At 40.6% G+C, this 17,006-nt stretch overlaps 1 protein-coding gene across 1 annotated transcript in view; it reads left to right on the top strand.

Moving 5' to 3' along the window:
- LOC139719070 (3',5'-cyclic-AMP phosphodiesterase 4C-like) overlaps nt 1–16,011 on the top strand; it is a 310,458-nt gene extending 294,447 nt beyond the window's left edge. The window contains exons 7-15 of the mRNA XM_071630511.1: nt 1,232–1,325; nt 5,607–5,845; nt 7,660–7,758; nt 8,245–8,409; nt 10,424–10,523; nt 12,027–12,181; nt 12,980–13,102; nt 13,764–13,946; nt 14,267–16,011. Coding sequence (XP_071486612.1) covers nt 1,232–1,325; nt 5,607–5,845; nt 7,660–7,758; nt 8,245–8,409; nt 10,424–10,523; nt 12,027–12,181; nt 12,980–13,102; nt 13,764–13,946; nt 14,267–14,716 — 1,608 coding nt within the window. The 3' untranslated portion in view covers nt 14,717–16,011. The remainder of the gene's footprint in view (nt 1–1,231; nt 1,326–5,606; nt 5,846–7,659; nt 7,759–8,244; nt 8,410–10,423; nt 10,524–12,026; nt 12,182–12,979; nt 13,103–13,763; nt 13,947–14,266) is intronic.
- Nucleotides 16,012–17,006: the final 995 nt, after the last annotated feature.

Genomic DNA, 17,006 nt, shown 5'->3' with positions numbered 1-17,006 from the left:
ACAGTAAGCTTGGGAAGTTAGCCCAAAGTTGATGGTTGCGTACACAGAACTCTACGTATAGAGCTCTGTGGGTTCAGTGGTTGGTTTGAATGATGGGATTGAGAAAATTTCGGACTGTTGGAGATGCAACCTAAGATGCGTGCTAATTCACAAATTAGCGCGATGTTTCGGAAACTAGACCAAGATTTTGGGGAAAATTTTCACTATCAAGTAGCGCGCTATTTGCATCTTCATTGCACAAATACTGGGTTAATTTGACATCGGGCTAATTTCCCAACCACAAAATAGCATGCTATTTTGAGCTATAAAACACCTATATCATCCTTATTGCTGTTTTGAAATCTCCCTCATTTGGATGAATCAGACCAAGAATCAGAATCGGAATCAAATGTGAGAATGCTGGCAGCCCTGTTGCCTCGATTGTCAATTTGACGTTAATGCCAGTGGTGAGATGATGATGCTTGTGGTTGAGGTATTTCAAACCGTGGTTACAGAATTGATCGTGGTTGTCATGGCGATGATTAAGTTGTGGTAGATATATGGTGTTTATTGTTTTTATTTATTATTGCAAGTTATTGTTTTATAAGCCCCATTTTCTCTCTCTTCTTTTCTTTAAAACACAACATCATATATGGTGATGATTGATTTACTGCATTTTTTTTTCTAATCATGATAGCTGTGCAGATCTCAGTGGTAACAGATATAGTTGCCATGGCAATGATGATGAAGGCGGTAAAGATGATGATGATGCTGGAGTTGTCATCGTGGTGATGCTCATTGTTGTCATGGCGATAACAAAGAGGAAATTTTCACAGATGGTGTGTCAGCAGTGTGAATGATGTTGAAATGCGATACTCCTTTCTCTCAGTACTAGATGTGAAATCTATGGGGATATCCTTTTGATTTGATTTAATTTGATTTGATTTATTTATTCTCTGTATGCCTTTTTTTTTCAAATACATCAACTTTCTGCAATTTTATTAACAAAGTACAAAATACTGGTAGTATACTTTATACAATTTTCATCATTTTCATCAATTATGCAATACATCTGTAGTATAATTACATGAGTAACATTTTCAAGGGTATCATTTCAAAAGAATGTCTTTTCAGATGAAAGGATTTAACAGGTTGGGATGGTAGTTGGTAAAATTGATGTTTGTCCAAAGCGATGATTTTGCAGTAGTGGGTAATATGAATGAAATTTGCAAATGTTTTTCATCCATCACAGTTCAAAAGAATGTTGAATCGGGAGCTGTCTGCCTTCTCAGAAACCAGTAAATCAGGGAACCAGATTTCTGAATACCTCTACACAACATTTATTGGTGAGTATGCATCTAAAACTTTACATAATATTTGATACGAGATCTCTGAATATTCCTTCAAGGTATTTATTGGTGAGTGTACACCTTAAAGGGGAATCTTACTGAAACATACACATTGATGGTTTCTGTAAAAACAGAAATGGTAGAACACATCAGTGAAATTTGAGGAAATTGGATTATTCCTTCGAAAAACAAGACTTTTCAAAAATTTGATTATTTATTGCAACTTGCTGGATAAGAAAGATACAAGTTGTGATGTCACAGTAGGGGAACAAAATGAAGAAAATTTAAAGAGAATTTCACATTTCTTTTTTAATGAAAAAAGCATATTCCCTCAAGTTATTGCTGACATTTGTTAAGGGAAGTATTATTTCCCCTGCCCTCTGAAGTTACAAGTGTTGTTGTTTTTTTGTTAGAAAAACAAATATGTATTTCTGTCTATAAAGAATAAATATATATTTTAGTATTATAACCATGATTGACATATTCTTTACCAGTGTTAGTGTTGTTTGGAGAAACAAAGATGTAAGGAGAGACTTGTTCCTATCACTACGGACTGATTGAAACTACTTACAACAATACTTCCACCCCCCCCCCCACACAAAAGAAAGGAGAATAAGAATCCAAACTAATGTTTCAAAATGCTTTCACTACAAGTTTTGTCTTTGAACATCAAAACAAATGCATTATTCATTGAGCAGAAAACAGAAAAGTAAGAAGACACAAGATAAATGGATGCAGCAATACAGTGGGCACCTGTTTTGCTGCGCCACGAGTTTGTCACAAAACAAAGACACAGTCCTCGTTATGAAACAATTAGACTGCGAGGCATGCAATCAGTGGAGTCTATCCATTGTAGGGAGGGATAATACGCATACATACGTATGTATATATCCCTCGCCTAAGAGTGTACTTTAAAATCGGGGAGATTTGTCCGCATCAATTTGCCTCCCAGATTGTCGTCGCCATGGCGACGGAGACGGGGAGACTTGTAGCCATCCTCGAAAGAGACAGGCTGATGAGAGACCCCCCAGAGGGCGATATTTTGCCGCCCTGAAATCGAGGAGAACCGCCGGACCCGAGGCTATTGCCTTTGTCGCTTTCCAGCCTCCACAGAGGGTCGAAACGTCCCCGTAGTTGTCGCATCGTGGGGACTCTTTATTTTTAGACGGGCTTTATGGAGGGGAATGAGAGGGGTACAGATCAGAGTCTGATGAGATTTCCGTCCGAAAATATTTTTCTTTATCAGTGCCAAAGGGACACTACCAAGCAAGAGAAGATGAAATAGGCATCACCTGTGGATCTACTACAGCCTCTGCTGTGATGAGGCAGAAGATATATTATTCTAGTTCATTTGGCTGTTCCAGTTTTAGCATCCAAATAAAATCAATCCTCTAACATAACAGGATGTTTTCTTTTCTTCTTCTTCTAATTCTTTCATTTATTTTGTCACGCAATCACTTGATGACGCACGCTTACGTAAACTGATTTTAATTTTTGTGTACTTATTTTCTTTGTCTTTCTCAAAATGTCCAAGTGAGCCATTTTTGGAGGCTGGGGTGGGGGGACCTTTTACGTGAAGCTGCCACTGAAAAGCTGCTTGACGGACACTCTGAAGTTTATTCTCCTCGTGCTGACTATAAAGCTCTATATTTTTGGTGACAGGCTTGTTTTTGTAGTAAAAATTGCATTGATATATAGAATCATAGTAATAATAGTTTGACAAAGATGAACAAAAACATTTCAGAAATTTGAACGAGGCTGTGATATTCATACTTGATTTTGTTGTTGTTACTATTGTTGTTTTTGTTGTTGTTTATCCAAGGGTACATTTATCAACTCACTTTTGGCGCAGAATTAAGATTTCCAAACAACTTTTGGGGAGTTTTGGGAAGTTGATAAATGCAAAGCTGTTTTGAATATGGGGTTAGAATAGAAACATGTTTCTGAAATGCCAAAAAAGTGCAATTGCAAACACATTTGAGCCAGAAATGCATTTCTGTAGAGTTGATAAACTCAAAGTCTATATGAAATGCATTTATAGCTCGGACCTGCCCACACCCAATCGAATCATGTTGATGAACACAAAAACTCAACAGACTACTCCAAAAGGCATTTGCAAATGCATTTTGAGAGTGGATATTGAAAGGCACCTCAGACATGGGAAAGTTGATAAATGCAGTCTTTAGAGTCAATTCATGTTAGAGTTTGATTTTCCTGCTCTGCTGCGCAGCTCTGATAACAGACGAGAGATTGGGGTAGTATTGATACAGGGCTGTACTTTAATTAGGAAAGCACAATTTCAACTTTCAACCACATTGACAAGTGTTAGGATAGGAGTGGGCGGGGTCATCATCATGCTCATAACAACCCTATTTCAATTTGAAGGTTTGTTGTTTGTTTGGGTTTTTTGTCGAATACCTTATGACCACTAAAAGGTAGTCTATGCAATGCAGGATATTGTTACAAATTATTGGGAACGTTTAGTCGATCGTCATTTCAATAGTGGGAATGTAAGACAGTGTTATTTAGAATTCTGAATGTTTTTGATTGGAATATGGAGCTTCTTCTTCATTTAATGTAGAAGAATGACATTCAGTAAGATTCATTTCCATTCTACTCAAGACTATGCTCAAGGTAGGAAGTAACAGTATACAAATAATGACTGCTACATGTATGAGTGGCACAGTTAAAGTTATGGTTTTCACATCACCAAGGGCCTACATAATTTTAACTGTGCCCCAAATATCAAGCAGTCATTATTTGTTTTATATACCAAAAATATAGATTCTGAAATAGAGATACCGAAAATATAGATTCTAGTATACAAATGATGCACAGGAGAGAGTGCGTTAGTGAAGGCGTATAGTGCACTCGAGGGTATTTACAATTGTGAAACATGCACGAGGCGAAGCTGAGTGCATGTTGCACTACATTGTAAATACCCTCGAGTGAGCTATACGCCTCCACTAACGCCACGAAATAATCCTGTGCATCATTTGTTTTATAAAATGGGTCGAAAATTCGAAAACTAACAGCATTTTTCAGCGTTTTTCACGTACCTTTGTGGGTCAAGACGTCCGAAGATGTTCGTCCCAAACATTTACGCACGTCGCACTCGGAAATCCCGCACATATAAGTATGATGGGGGGTTGGGTTTCCGGACACTTAAGTTCCCGCATGAAAACTTACTTATTTTACATAGAATATGCACCCTTTACCTTAAAGACTTGATATAGACTCTTCATATAGGCTTACTAGACTACATACTCTGAAAACGGCGTGAGAATTAACCTGCTAAATCGTTGGATTTGCCCTTCAAAGTGACTCCATGTACGCGTCCGGTCCCACAACGCTTGGTCTACTGTACACTGTACGTGTAGTATGATACGTACGCCACACATGTTATGCACAAGGGAAGAAAGGCCGGCCGGCCGGCAGTCCGAACTAGAAGTTGTTTACAGGATTGACAGCGCGTATGCATGCAATTCAAAGGAGCCGCCGCGCGCACAGACGATCGGCAATAGGATTTAACACGCAGTGCAATGGAGACTGAGTAAACAAAGCACACGTGACTCATTTCAGTGCTTCCTATTGGCTACATTCTTGAACCCATTTTATAATCTCTTTTACTGCACTCGCAATCAACGCTGATCGACAGCGCGACGATCGTATCATTGGTGCGTACATATGAGTGATCTATGTGTACGGGGTTGCGACTGTCTCCAAACCTGTTTACAGGGCACAGTTGATTCTATGCCCCGGGCACAGAAATTCATGATGTCATTTTGATCAAAAATGGGGCACAGCTATTTTCATGACTCCACTTTTAACCAATCAGATGAGAGCAATCTATATATGAGGTATATAATATGAAATGATGTGCGGAGAGAAGAGAAGGTAGCCCGTCTGTGCTTGAAAACCCCAGGGTAATCACCGCATGGATACATCAACTCTCTCCTCACATCTTTTGTCATCATACTACACTCTATATGCCATATATATTTTTTATGGTTTTTGTTTTTTGCCAATTTCACGAGTCGGGTGCTATTCACAAATTTAACAACACGCAAAATTATCGACACTGATCTGAACATGGATGTGACGTGCACATGTGCATTACTCTGTTCGTTACTACACTCCACAATCACGAATTTAACCGCTTGCAAAATTGCCAGGAAGCCCCGAGTTGTGAAAAATTAGACTTGCTAAACATATGTTGTATTCAGTATTTATATTATACGTGTATGTATAAAACTTTTTTTCTATTCCACCTCACAGACAAGCAACAAGAAGTTGACGTGCCCGTACCGACGTCGGCGAGGGAACTGGCGCCCTCGCCCTCACCGCTGAGCAAGGTGCCGGCCTCCAAGAAGCTGCTGAAGGCCAACGAGCTGACGAAGGTCAAGGGGGTGGGGCTGCAGCAGAAGGTGCGGCATCACAACAGCCTCGCCAACGACACCACCGTGCACAAGTACGGCATGCCCGTCAAGAAGGAGCGGGAAGACGATCTGGAGAAGGTGAGGAATGGAACATTGAAGGCATCTTGCGGAGCCCCATCTTATAAAGACTTATGATTGTCTTGAATCAGTCATTTGTGACCCTATGTGATGATAAACCCACCAGAAATTTGCCAGAAGTGGATCTTTAGCTAACGGCAGGGATTCTGAAAGAGCAGACTCTAAGCTTTAGAATGATGCATTGCTCGAAACAAATTAACTTTCCTATTCCTGTCCAAATAATGGAAAGAAAGGATGCTCTGGAAAAGTGTCTCCTGAGAAAAGGAGCTTTGAAGTTCAGGGTCCATTCGAGTGCTTACGTCTCACCAAACTGTGCTCAGTGCAATTAATGGGACAGAAACAGGATGTAAAATTCTAGGACAACCACAACGAAGGGATTATCAGATTAAGCTGAAATTGTGCACATTTTCTAGCCCATTCTATTCATGATTAATACTAACTTTCAAAGCGCTAGCATTATCTTTTCAAAAGTTATTTGAATTGAATATGAAGAGTGTGTAAAGGGATTTAAGAAATGAAAAGGGGCCTCAAAGATATTCTACAAAAAAGCGTTCCAGAAAAACTGCAAAGAATCAACTTCCCATTTGTGATATGAACCCAAACTTTAGAATTAAGTAGAATAAGAATTGTTCATTCAGAAAGTATAATAAACTAAAGATTGACTACAGTAGGTTGACCCATTTTACCTACTTTGAGTCCTCTCGTAAATTCTTGGTGTGTGACTTTTATTGGTTTTGTTATGCGAGGTCACATATGCTCCCAATCAATCATAATTTTGCAATTGATTTCAAACCTTTCCTGTAACAAAAGTTGTGATTGATGTCAGTCTCAACTTTATTGAATGAAATTGATCGCATATCTGGCAAACGTTGTGATTGACTCTAAATGAATCATGGGAAATCCAATGCAAATTTCAGGTATGTGTGCCCATAATCTTTTATCATGGCTATCTCTCAAAACACTGAATAATTAATTGATCGAGTAATTGATGTGTGTAATTGATGAGGGGCAATTTGTCAATCAGTTGCAGATTTTTAGATTTGTAATATGAAGATACCAAAGTTAGGCATGCATTACAGACTGATCACCAATAGAGTCTGATCCTTGTATTTAGAGGAATAGTTGAAATTAATCACAATTTAAAATCATTCACAAGTTGATGATATTTGAAAATGATTTCAGACACAAGTTTTATAAGACAGGGCCCTAAGTCTTGCTGTCTGCTTTGATAATCTATCACATTTTCTTTTTCTCTCTTTTCGCGCATTATGTCCTCTTCTATAAGACAACCTACACTGTAAACCATCCATGACGATGATTGGTTTGTTCGAACTTCACTCCGCATCTCCTCAGCACGTCATCCATGTTGCAGCCATTCATTACCTAGAGAATAATGTTACAGGAGCTCATTCTGTTGGTCAGGCACTTTAGAAAATGCAATTACTTGAAACAAGGGCTACTTGCCAGGGGGATGAGGATAGTTTAACACGGTAATTGAATTTGAAACATAATCCACGCACAGGTGTAAGATTAATCACATAGGGATGTGCCGAGCACTCCAACTGATAAAAGTGCCTGCTAGAGAGAAGGAGCATAGTCTAAAAGCCATCAAGAAAGATATCTGCGGTCTCTTCACAATAGTGCAAGATTTTTTTTTTTTCATCACAGGTTTCATAAGAAGTAACATACGGACGACTGGATTGACAACTTTGTGTTCTGGGTGTAGGAATATAAATTTTGAAAGAGCCAGAAACAGAATCTACGATGGCAACAGCCAACAAGGTTTTAAATGACTTTTTTTTTTCCCCCTACAGGAGTTGAGGCTACTAGATACGTGGTGTATTGATATCTTCAAAATTGATGAGATTACGAGTCACAGACCTCTAACAGCAGTCATCTTCAGGTTATTTGAGGTGAGTCCAATGTTGTTTTTGTTTCATTCTTAATCATTATCATTATTATAATTGTTCAGTAGGACCATTACTAGCCCGTAGATAATTGGATCTGATATGTAACAGCTGATTGAGTTCGTGACCACAAAGGGAATAATGTATTGCCAAAAGTAGACATGTTGTAATCATCATGAGTGAGAATGAGCAGAGAAAGTGGAATTGCATCTGAATGGAATCTCATTTTCTTATGTTTAGATATGTTTGAATTTATCGTGTTGTAGTTTTGTAACTTACATCTCTTTGTGGAGCTTTCTGCTCTCCCCGCCCCTCCCACCTACCACCATCACCACCCCTACCCACCCCTACCCACCCCTACCCACCAACATGATCACAACCCCCCAACCAACATAATCACCACTGCCACAATCACCTCTACCCAACAACTATAAAGGTAAGAGAACTCGTACTTTATTGACATATATCGCTTCTTTTCATGCTTGTCTGCAGGACCGGGGTCTGCTGAAGACGTTCCAGATCCCGGAGAAGACGTTCCTGGTCTACATGATGACGCTAGAAGACCACTACCACAGGGAGATCATGTACCACAACCAAACCCATGCAGCTGACGTGGTTCACTCCACCCACTATCTCCTCTCGGCGCCCGCCTTAGAGGTCAGTAGGGGGGATGCCCGTGCCTTCCTAGCTGCATTTAGGGGATGAAGGGGTTAAATTTTACAGCTCTGGGAGGGATGTGTAGTGTAGAATGTGGGAGCATTGAAGTACTAAAGCAGTAAAACATGTGACGATATAGTCGCCTAAGAAAATAAAGTATAATGTGTGCATCGTGGTGAACAATTACCATAAAAAAGTCACCATTGTATATGATGTCATAATCTCATCATTGATCCTAGATATGGTTTCATGTTGTCAGAGATACACTGTACAGGTGATTGTGTAAGAGGAAGTGGAGACACACTGTTCTAAATTAAAGGGGAAGTCCGGACGATTACCAGCCGTTTCGTGTGTAAAGAACAATATTTCATGAACCTATCACCCTTTTCCCGACGAGAAAAGACCATCAGATACATTTATTATGATTTTTTTTAAAAATAAGGTAATTCTTCATGTTCGAATCCGTCGCGAGCTGCCCTTCGTACTATCTGTCCCAGGATGCATTGCGCGTGACGTATCGGGCGCAGTTTCCTCAGCTGAGAGCACCGCGAGCGAAGCCCAGCTATGCATCGATTTCCCATTGCACTGCTGACTGCGGGCGGTATCTGCATGCCTACATAGGTGTGCCTTGTCGGCGCTACTGCAGGAGACCGTACACCGATTTAGGAGTGCTGTTGCCAAACGCTGTATTCCTTTATTCAAATAATCTTCGTTATATATCTATATAAAATCTTCAAAGATTAATGTAAAATAGTTGCAATGCTATAACATTTTCGTTTAAATTGAAATATGTATGTATTATAATACTGCCGTACTTATTAGTGTCCACCCCATCACTTACAATGCATTAGCTGTTGTCGGGCTGTGCAGGCATACATTTACGTCTGCTGCTGCCAAGTGCTATCACAATCCGCGATCGTTTTTTCGACTTCTGAGTGTGAACAATCTGAAATCAGTCTGTCAATGTCAGAATTATTGCCTCTTTTGTTGTCCGAGACTGTTGAAAAGTGTGTCTGACGGTGATAAAATACGACAGTATACATGTAACTTGAACCGAGGAAGAAACGCCAGCGCCAGCTTGGTACCGCCGCCGCGCCGCGCCGGTAACTACGACCAGCAGCCCAATACACACAGCGTAATCGGGCTGCGTGTTGTAGCATTCAGGATCATGTAAAGGTAGTATCGTGGATAGATATCAATTTAAAATCGAAATATTTCTTCAATTTGAAGACTTACTAGTAAAGTTGAAGTATTGACAACACCCTAACACTTGACACATCGGCATTTTTTTAATGAAGCAATAGATCATGCCACGCGCATCCGCTGTGTGGTCAGAGACTGTTGAGCGGTACGCTACTACCGCTTGCTTGGCCCGTATCACCGTTGCTCAAGCAGGGCTCCCCCGAGCCAGCTGACGCTCCAAGCAAAAAGCAATGTGAGGATGAAACGTCACGCTGTCACGTGATCTTTCTCGCCGGCGTACAGAAATCGAACGGTTACGATTCAAAATTAGTGATGCTAAAAAATCGATTGTGGCGAGTTGGGAGGGTCTTTTTTAATGAAACTTAGTCATTATGGTCCTTTATTTATGTAGATTTTGGTTAATTTTTTTCAAAATCGTCCGGACTTCTCCTTTAATCGCTCACAGGAACCAGTTGTATATTTGATAGATGGGAAATGGCCTCGTTTGTAAATCTTGAGATAAACATGGTCATCGAGATGGGCCATTCTTTGTTTTGTATACATAGATATTTCTTTATCAATTTCTTATTGAATGTAGATCAAGAGAAGAGGTTTATGGCATCATTAGTAGGGGATTTGAAGACTCGTGTTAGTATAGCTTTCACAGATAAGGATTTTTTTTTTTGTCATTTACTTATCAGATAAGAAGGTACAGGGTGATTGTGATAAGAACTCTTTATCATTGTGCCAGCTATTGATATCGTTTCCAGGTTGTAGAGGCATCCATTGTCATCTTTTGTTTCATGTACCCTCCTTCTCTGTTCCTTTGCAGAACGTGTTCACAGACCTAGAAATAATGTCAGCGTTATTCTCAGCAGCAATACACGATGTGCACCACCCGGGTCTTAACAACCAGTTCCTGTGCAACACAGGTCAGTTGCCCAGTTGGTTGCCTGGTTGGGCAAGCAAATTTTCAAACTTGCAGAACACTTGCCCAAACATGAATTTTACTTGCCCCCAAAAAAGAAAGTCAAAAAATATTAGAAAATGATATAGAAAATTATGTGTAGGTCAAGGGCTTGATAAAACACAATCATTTGAATAAACGGCACACATCGACTCACGTGCTCCAGCACATAGGAGTAATAAACTTGGTTCGATCAAGTGTTAATGTATCACTAAACAGTCACTATCTTTGTGGCTTATAACATATGGTTGATTTTGTGGGTTTGGAGGGAAAAAGTGAAAAAGGGATGGCTTCAAGACTCATGCTTTGCCCAATTTGGCAAGTATTTTTTTCTTATTGTTCCAAAACACTTGCCAGACTTCAATGATTTTCACTTGCCCTGGGCAATCAGGCAAGTGCTTATGTAGCTCGTTGCTGAGCTCTAAAACTCTGTGCATGCTTTGAGAGCTAATAGGCACAGAAAACCCCATAGCATTGTAGGCACCGTCCACCATGACACGGAAAGGGTTAAGGAAGTAGCGAATCTTCTCAACCAGCCTTGGGGGGGGGAGGGGGGAGAAGTGGAATATTAGTTTCAGTCAGTGTTTTTGTTAGGCAAATAGTTTCATATTGCTTTCTGGAAGGATCATGATACTATTTATAGATACTTAATCAGAAGGAAGTCGATTGGCTTTTAGCCCAAACAATGGAACTGAACCCAACCCATATCTTCTTTTTTTCTCTATTTTTTTTTTCTCCTGGCTTTATAAACTGTATAAACTGTACTCTGCCGTGAATGCAAGGCACCCAAGTCGCAAAAATGTGAAGATGTTGTTTTAATCCAATCTTGTAATAAGGCAGTGGAACAAAAGGGGAAATAGAATTCACATATTTCAACTGTTATGATAACCTCGAGCCTCGAGCAAAGAGTTCACTTAGGCACTGAAATATGAGTGGGCAAATGAAAATTTCCAAACTTGAAAAAGTCATGTGCCTTAGCTCAAAATATGGACTGAAAAGCAGTAAAAAGTAGTAATTTCTGTCAGGTTTTGCTATCGTTTTTTTAGTCACATGCAATTTGTTACAAATAGAATGCGCATTGATTTATTTTTATATGAATTGAGTCTTTTCAGAATTAGGAAGGTATTTCTGCTGTCTGTTTGCTCAATATTATGGACAGATTATAGGGTTGAGCAGGTTTCCCATTTACTATTAGAGACATTTTTCCTTGCTTTCAGAATATGTCGTACACATTTTTTTTTTAACACACAAAGTAGGCAAACTTTAATGCAATGTTTCATTTAGAGATCTGTTTTCAAAATTTGTCCCCGGCAAATGTGAATTTTTTCCTCTAACATTGCAGTGGATGTTCACTACTTCCCTACAATCTTTGAGCTTGATTTTGCGATATTTAAATTGTCATTTATTACAAAGTGTTTCAGAAATTCATTTCTTTCTACACCCTTTTTCACTTGCTTCTGGCACACAGGGGCGGAATTAGCAATACTCTACAATGACGTGTCCGTTCTGGAAAATCACTCCCTCGCCATCGCTTTCAAGCTCCTCATGGAAGAAAACTGCAATATCTTTGAGTACCTGACAAAGAAGCAGTATCAAACGCTCAGGAAAATGTCCATCGACATGGTAAGAAAGGGAGAGAATCACTGAGAATTAAACCATGATTGCATGCCAGGGGCCGCTGTGCCAAAATGTTATGTTTGTGAGAATTAGCATTATTAGAGACAAATGGTTTAAGATTGCTTTCTCCTTAGTATTATGACTCTTTGTATGTGATGTTATCTGTTTTGGTGTTTGTTTGTTTTTTGTCAATTGATACATTCTACATTTTCCTTTCAAGCTCCCTGTGTATCCATCTTCTTTTTACCAAATATCAGTTTCCAACAATTCCTGGATTAAACAAATGACAGAAGAATGAATGTTACATGTTGAAGAGAGTTAAATTAGTAAAAAGCCAGACAAAATTATATTTCCTTACGTTTTCAGGTATATCAACTAGAATGAAATTGACATACGCTATTGTAGTAGTCATAGAGAATCATTAAATTTCTCTCTGTTATCTTAACTCATATTTTCAAATGATTCTGCAAGTGTGTACTTGTTATGTTGCTTAGTATGGCAACATAGTTCTAGGATTTGTGTCTTCATTTACATTATGAAATTAATCTCCGTTGTATACAGCATTTATGTGAGAAGTAACATATCTCACAAAATCATATTAATTCACAGCTTTCAGCTTTTCAGCTTTCAAATGTTTTGCTTGGTAAATGACTCTGTATCACTTTGTGCGGCAAATTAAGATCCCAAGATTTACGTTCTCACTTTGACTGATTCATTTTTGGATGACATCTGTTGGGATGGTGATGATACTAGAGATGCAATGGTCACCAGAAAGTTTGCGCACAATTTATGCTATCTCAACAGGTTCTTGCAACAGACATGTCCAAGCACATGAGTCTACTCGCAGACCTCAAGACCATGGTGGAAACGAAGAAGGTGGCTGGGTCGGGGGTCTTATTACTCGACAACTACAATGACAGGATACAGGTGAGGTCCAGGAGGAGGGGAAGAGGGGGAGGAGGAGTAGGAGGAGGGGAGAGAGGAGGAGGAGGAAGAAGAAGAAGAGGAAGAGGAGGCGTATATGGAGCAGAGAGTTGGAGGAATTGATTTTGCTGATGATGCTGATGATATTAATGCTGATGATTATTAGGTTGAAGATGTAGGATGATGGTGGTTTTGATGTTGTTGATGATGATGTTGATGTTGAGGATGGTGTTGATGAGATTTTCATGAGGAAGATGATTGTGATGTTTAGGAGGAGGAGGAGGAGGAGAAGGATGAAAATAGTGCTGCTGGTGATGATGATGAGGGGGAGATGGGTCAAAGAGAAGGATGATAATGATGCTACTGATAATGACAATGATAATGATAATGAGGAGGAGGAAGAGGAAGATAGTGATGATGAGAAGGGGGAGGAGGGCGATTAGGTCAGTTGGAATGATGGGAAATGGCAGGTACAGCCATGATGATGACAGTTGTGACATTATAGCTGCCATGACAAAAGATGATGATGATAGCACACAAGTTATATTTCATGAAGTTAGGATGATTAAAAGTATTATTATTGTTGTTAATCAATAGAGCACCATGAAGAATCGGGTATGGCATGTATGAATAGTTTGCGTTAACTTTGCTTTTATCACTTCAGGTCCTTAAGAATCTGGTGCACTGTGCAGACGTGGCCAACCCCAGCAAGCCGCTGCAGATCTACACCCAGTGGACCTCCATGCTGATGGAGGAGTTCTTCCGGCAGGGCGACCTGGAGCGGGAGAAGGGGCTGGAGATCAGCCCCATGATGGATCGGCAGAATGCATCCATCGAGAAGTCACAGGTGGGTAAGGGTTAAGGGGCGGGGCTCTCTCAATGGCAGTGTACTGTAAAAGTGGAAATGAATTTTGCAGATGGTGAAGAGAATTGAGCAAGCAATTGAAACAGCTCACTACTGCCACAGCCGTTAAACGCTTTGGCAGCATATATGTGTACTACGGTTAAAAGAAACTAGTCTGTATTACGACAGCAAATTCAATCATGCTGCAGAACTAAAAATGTGAGGCAAACTACAAATAACAACAATATCTACAATATAACTACCTTGAGGTTAAAGATGTTCATGTGCCTCTTCCAATGGTGTCCATGTAACTCTTCCAACAGGTCGGCTTCATCGACTTTATCCTCCACCCGCTGTGGGAGACGTGGGCAGACCTGGTCTACCCCGATGCCCAGGAGATCCTGGACCACCTGGAGGAGAACCGGAACTGGTACCAGAGCCAAATCCGGGACAGCCCCTCGCCGAGCACCGACAAGGACGGGGGCAGCAAGGCGCACAACGGGGACGACCCCAACGACCTGACCCTGGAGGACCTGGAAGAGAAGGAGGGCGAGACGGACAACCCGGGGCTCGACCAGGAGCAGCAGCGGACGCCCACGCACAGGCAGGACCGGCTGCAGCGCAACTCCCATGTGGAGGAGACCGGAAGCTCCACGGTGGATGCTACCAACGCCCGCAATGCCAAGGGGCCCACCATCTCGCAGCCCCGCGACGGCGAAGTGTTCAAGTTCTCAAAACTGACCATCAAGGACTCGAAAGAGACAGATCTATAGTAAGACGGGTGTGACACAGACACTTCCCCGCTGGAGATGCAGCGAACTCTTCGTGTGCAAAAACAGAGTTTCTATATTTTAATGGAAGACAAAATGTGTGATTTCATTTTAGCAGTTGAGTCAGAAACCAGAACCTCCTCCTCCTGGGCTCTATCCTCATTGGTATGCAGCATCGTAATGCCGCAGACGGAAGACGGGGACTCTTCCCAGGAATTGTCACTGGCTCGTGAATCCCCAGAGAGGAATTCTTCGCCGGCAATGCATAATGATGTGCTTCAGAAGAGAGTCCCCACTCCAAAAGGGCGTCGTGCAAGGACGTAAAGCCGATGGATGGTGCGTGATGGAATATCCTCCCACGCGGGAGGAGGGGCAAAGAAAGGGGCAGTCTTCGGTAGATGTGCGATGAAAATAGGACGGGGAAGAAACGACTGGTCGGAGAAAATGTGCCCACGCAGCAAGCGGGTCGTCGGCTTGAGAGCCAAATGCCATGATGGAGGGTGCCGTGAGACTGTGGTCACCCAAACGCTGTCACAGGAGTGAGATGGATACAAAATCCTACCCACAGGCTGTTACTAAAACTGTGATGTGGTATCTACAGCCAGGTCAATTAGTCTATTGCCGTGATGGATTTCGCTACGTCTGTCGGGAAGAAAAATATGACTCTATATGTCTTATCATTTCTTTTCCTCTCTTTTTCAGACAGATGTTAATGTGTGTGCTTGTGTGTTGGTGTGGGTGTGTGGGTTTATGTGTGTATGTGTGCGTGCGTGTGCGCGTGTCTGTGTGTTTCCTCACTGTAGCAGTGCGATGCAATATTTGTGACTGAAATATGCATATGACAGCAGTGTTCGGCTGCAGCAACCAACCTCTGATGTTAGCTGCGCAACCCAGATTACATACCAGACTGAAGCAGATCTTTGAAGAGAGCTTCTAGTCAAGTTCATCAACAGTTCAATTTACCTTCGTGGATGCCTTTTTTGTTGTTTGTCTTGTCGTTTATTTGGGATAGTTTATTTTTAGTGGGGCAGACTTGGGATCCATAGGGGCTAAGTTGAATGGGCTGGAATTAGTTCCATTTCGGTCCACAAGATGAGAACAGTGATAAGTACATGGCTCCTGTGTGGAGCCTCCGATATCCATGCATCGGCCATCAATGTGTTTTTAAGCAGAAATCACATGCCGGGTGTAAGATAAATCTTCAAATTCCTTCACTTTATGCGAATGGAAGTCCTACATTCGAATGGATTACTCAGGCACTCAATCAGCAGAGCTTGTGTATGAGTGCTTTAACATAAATGACTGATGGATTGCATTTTTCTCTGTTGTTTGTCAGTCTAAGTATCTTTACACATTTCAAAATTTTTAAGTCATGCTTTTTCCCAAACATTTGTTAAAGGGATGGTATAGTGTTGGTTGAGATGATGATTTAGTTTTTAACTTTGTGCATGATACTTAGAAACCACTTTATCATATGTTGAAGAGCATACAATTCTAAGATGGAATTAAAAGTTTATTTGATGAAAATCTGTTCTGAATTGGATGAGATGTCAAAAAAAAAGTAAAACAAAGTGGTCCTAATAAAAGGTGGGTCCCACCTTCTATAAGAATTGCTTTGTTTTTGATATCTCAGCCATTACAAAATCGATTTTCATCAAATTAACTTCGACTTCCTCTTAGAATTATATGTTCTATCATATTTCATAAGAGGTTTCTCATTATCTAAAAAAAATCATCATCAAAAATGTTAGAAACCTGAAGCCCCACCTCAACCAAAGCTATACCATCCCTGTAATTTGTCCTCCTTTCATTCATATTGTTGGTTAAGGAACTGTGAGACTATGTACTCCAATGCTGATATCAGAGACTATCTTATGCATTCTTAAACAGGTACCAACTTAAGATATCTGAATTTAAGGAATGAGCATGGAGAAAAGTCACCTTTGCTAAATGACTTAGGTGTTTAGATAGTTGAGGAGGCATGTACACACACACATGTGCGCCAGAAAATGTACAAATATAACATATGTATCGTAGTGATTTTATTCAACTTTTTTTGTGATATTACTTTTGAGGGGGGACACCCACTGTGGCGGGTGTTACAGTGTGCAGAAGTTGTTTTTTTTTACACGAGGGAAACTTTTGCCGGATCCCAAAGGCTGATGCTGAATGGCATTTATGATAATGGAGTCATAATCTAAACATGCAGATGAGAGCAAGCAAGGTATGAAAAGTTTACTGCTCATTCATCTATCCCTAAGTCTGCCAAGGGCCTTGATGACCGGTCAATGTT

This window comes from Diadema antillarum, unplaced genomic scaffold (assembly GCF_040938485.1).
Source record: "Diadema antillarum isolate AM-2024a unplaced genomic scaffold, OU_Dant_1.0 scf00000103, whole genome shotgun sequence".
Lineage (NCBI taxonomy): Eukaryota > Metazoa > Echinodermata > Echinoidea > Diadematoida > Diadematidae > Diadema > Diadema antillarum.
Note: the sequence above shows the minus strand (reverse complement) of the source record. Positions and strands in the feature narration are given on the sequence as shown.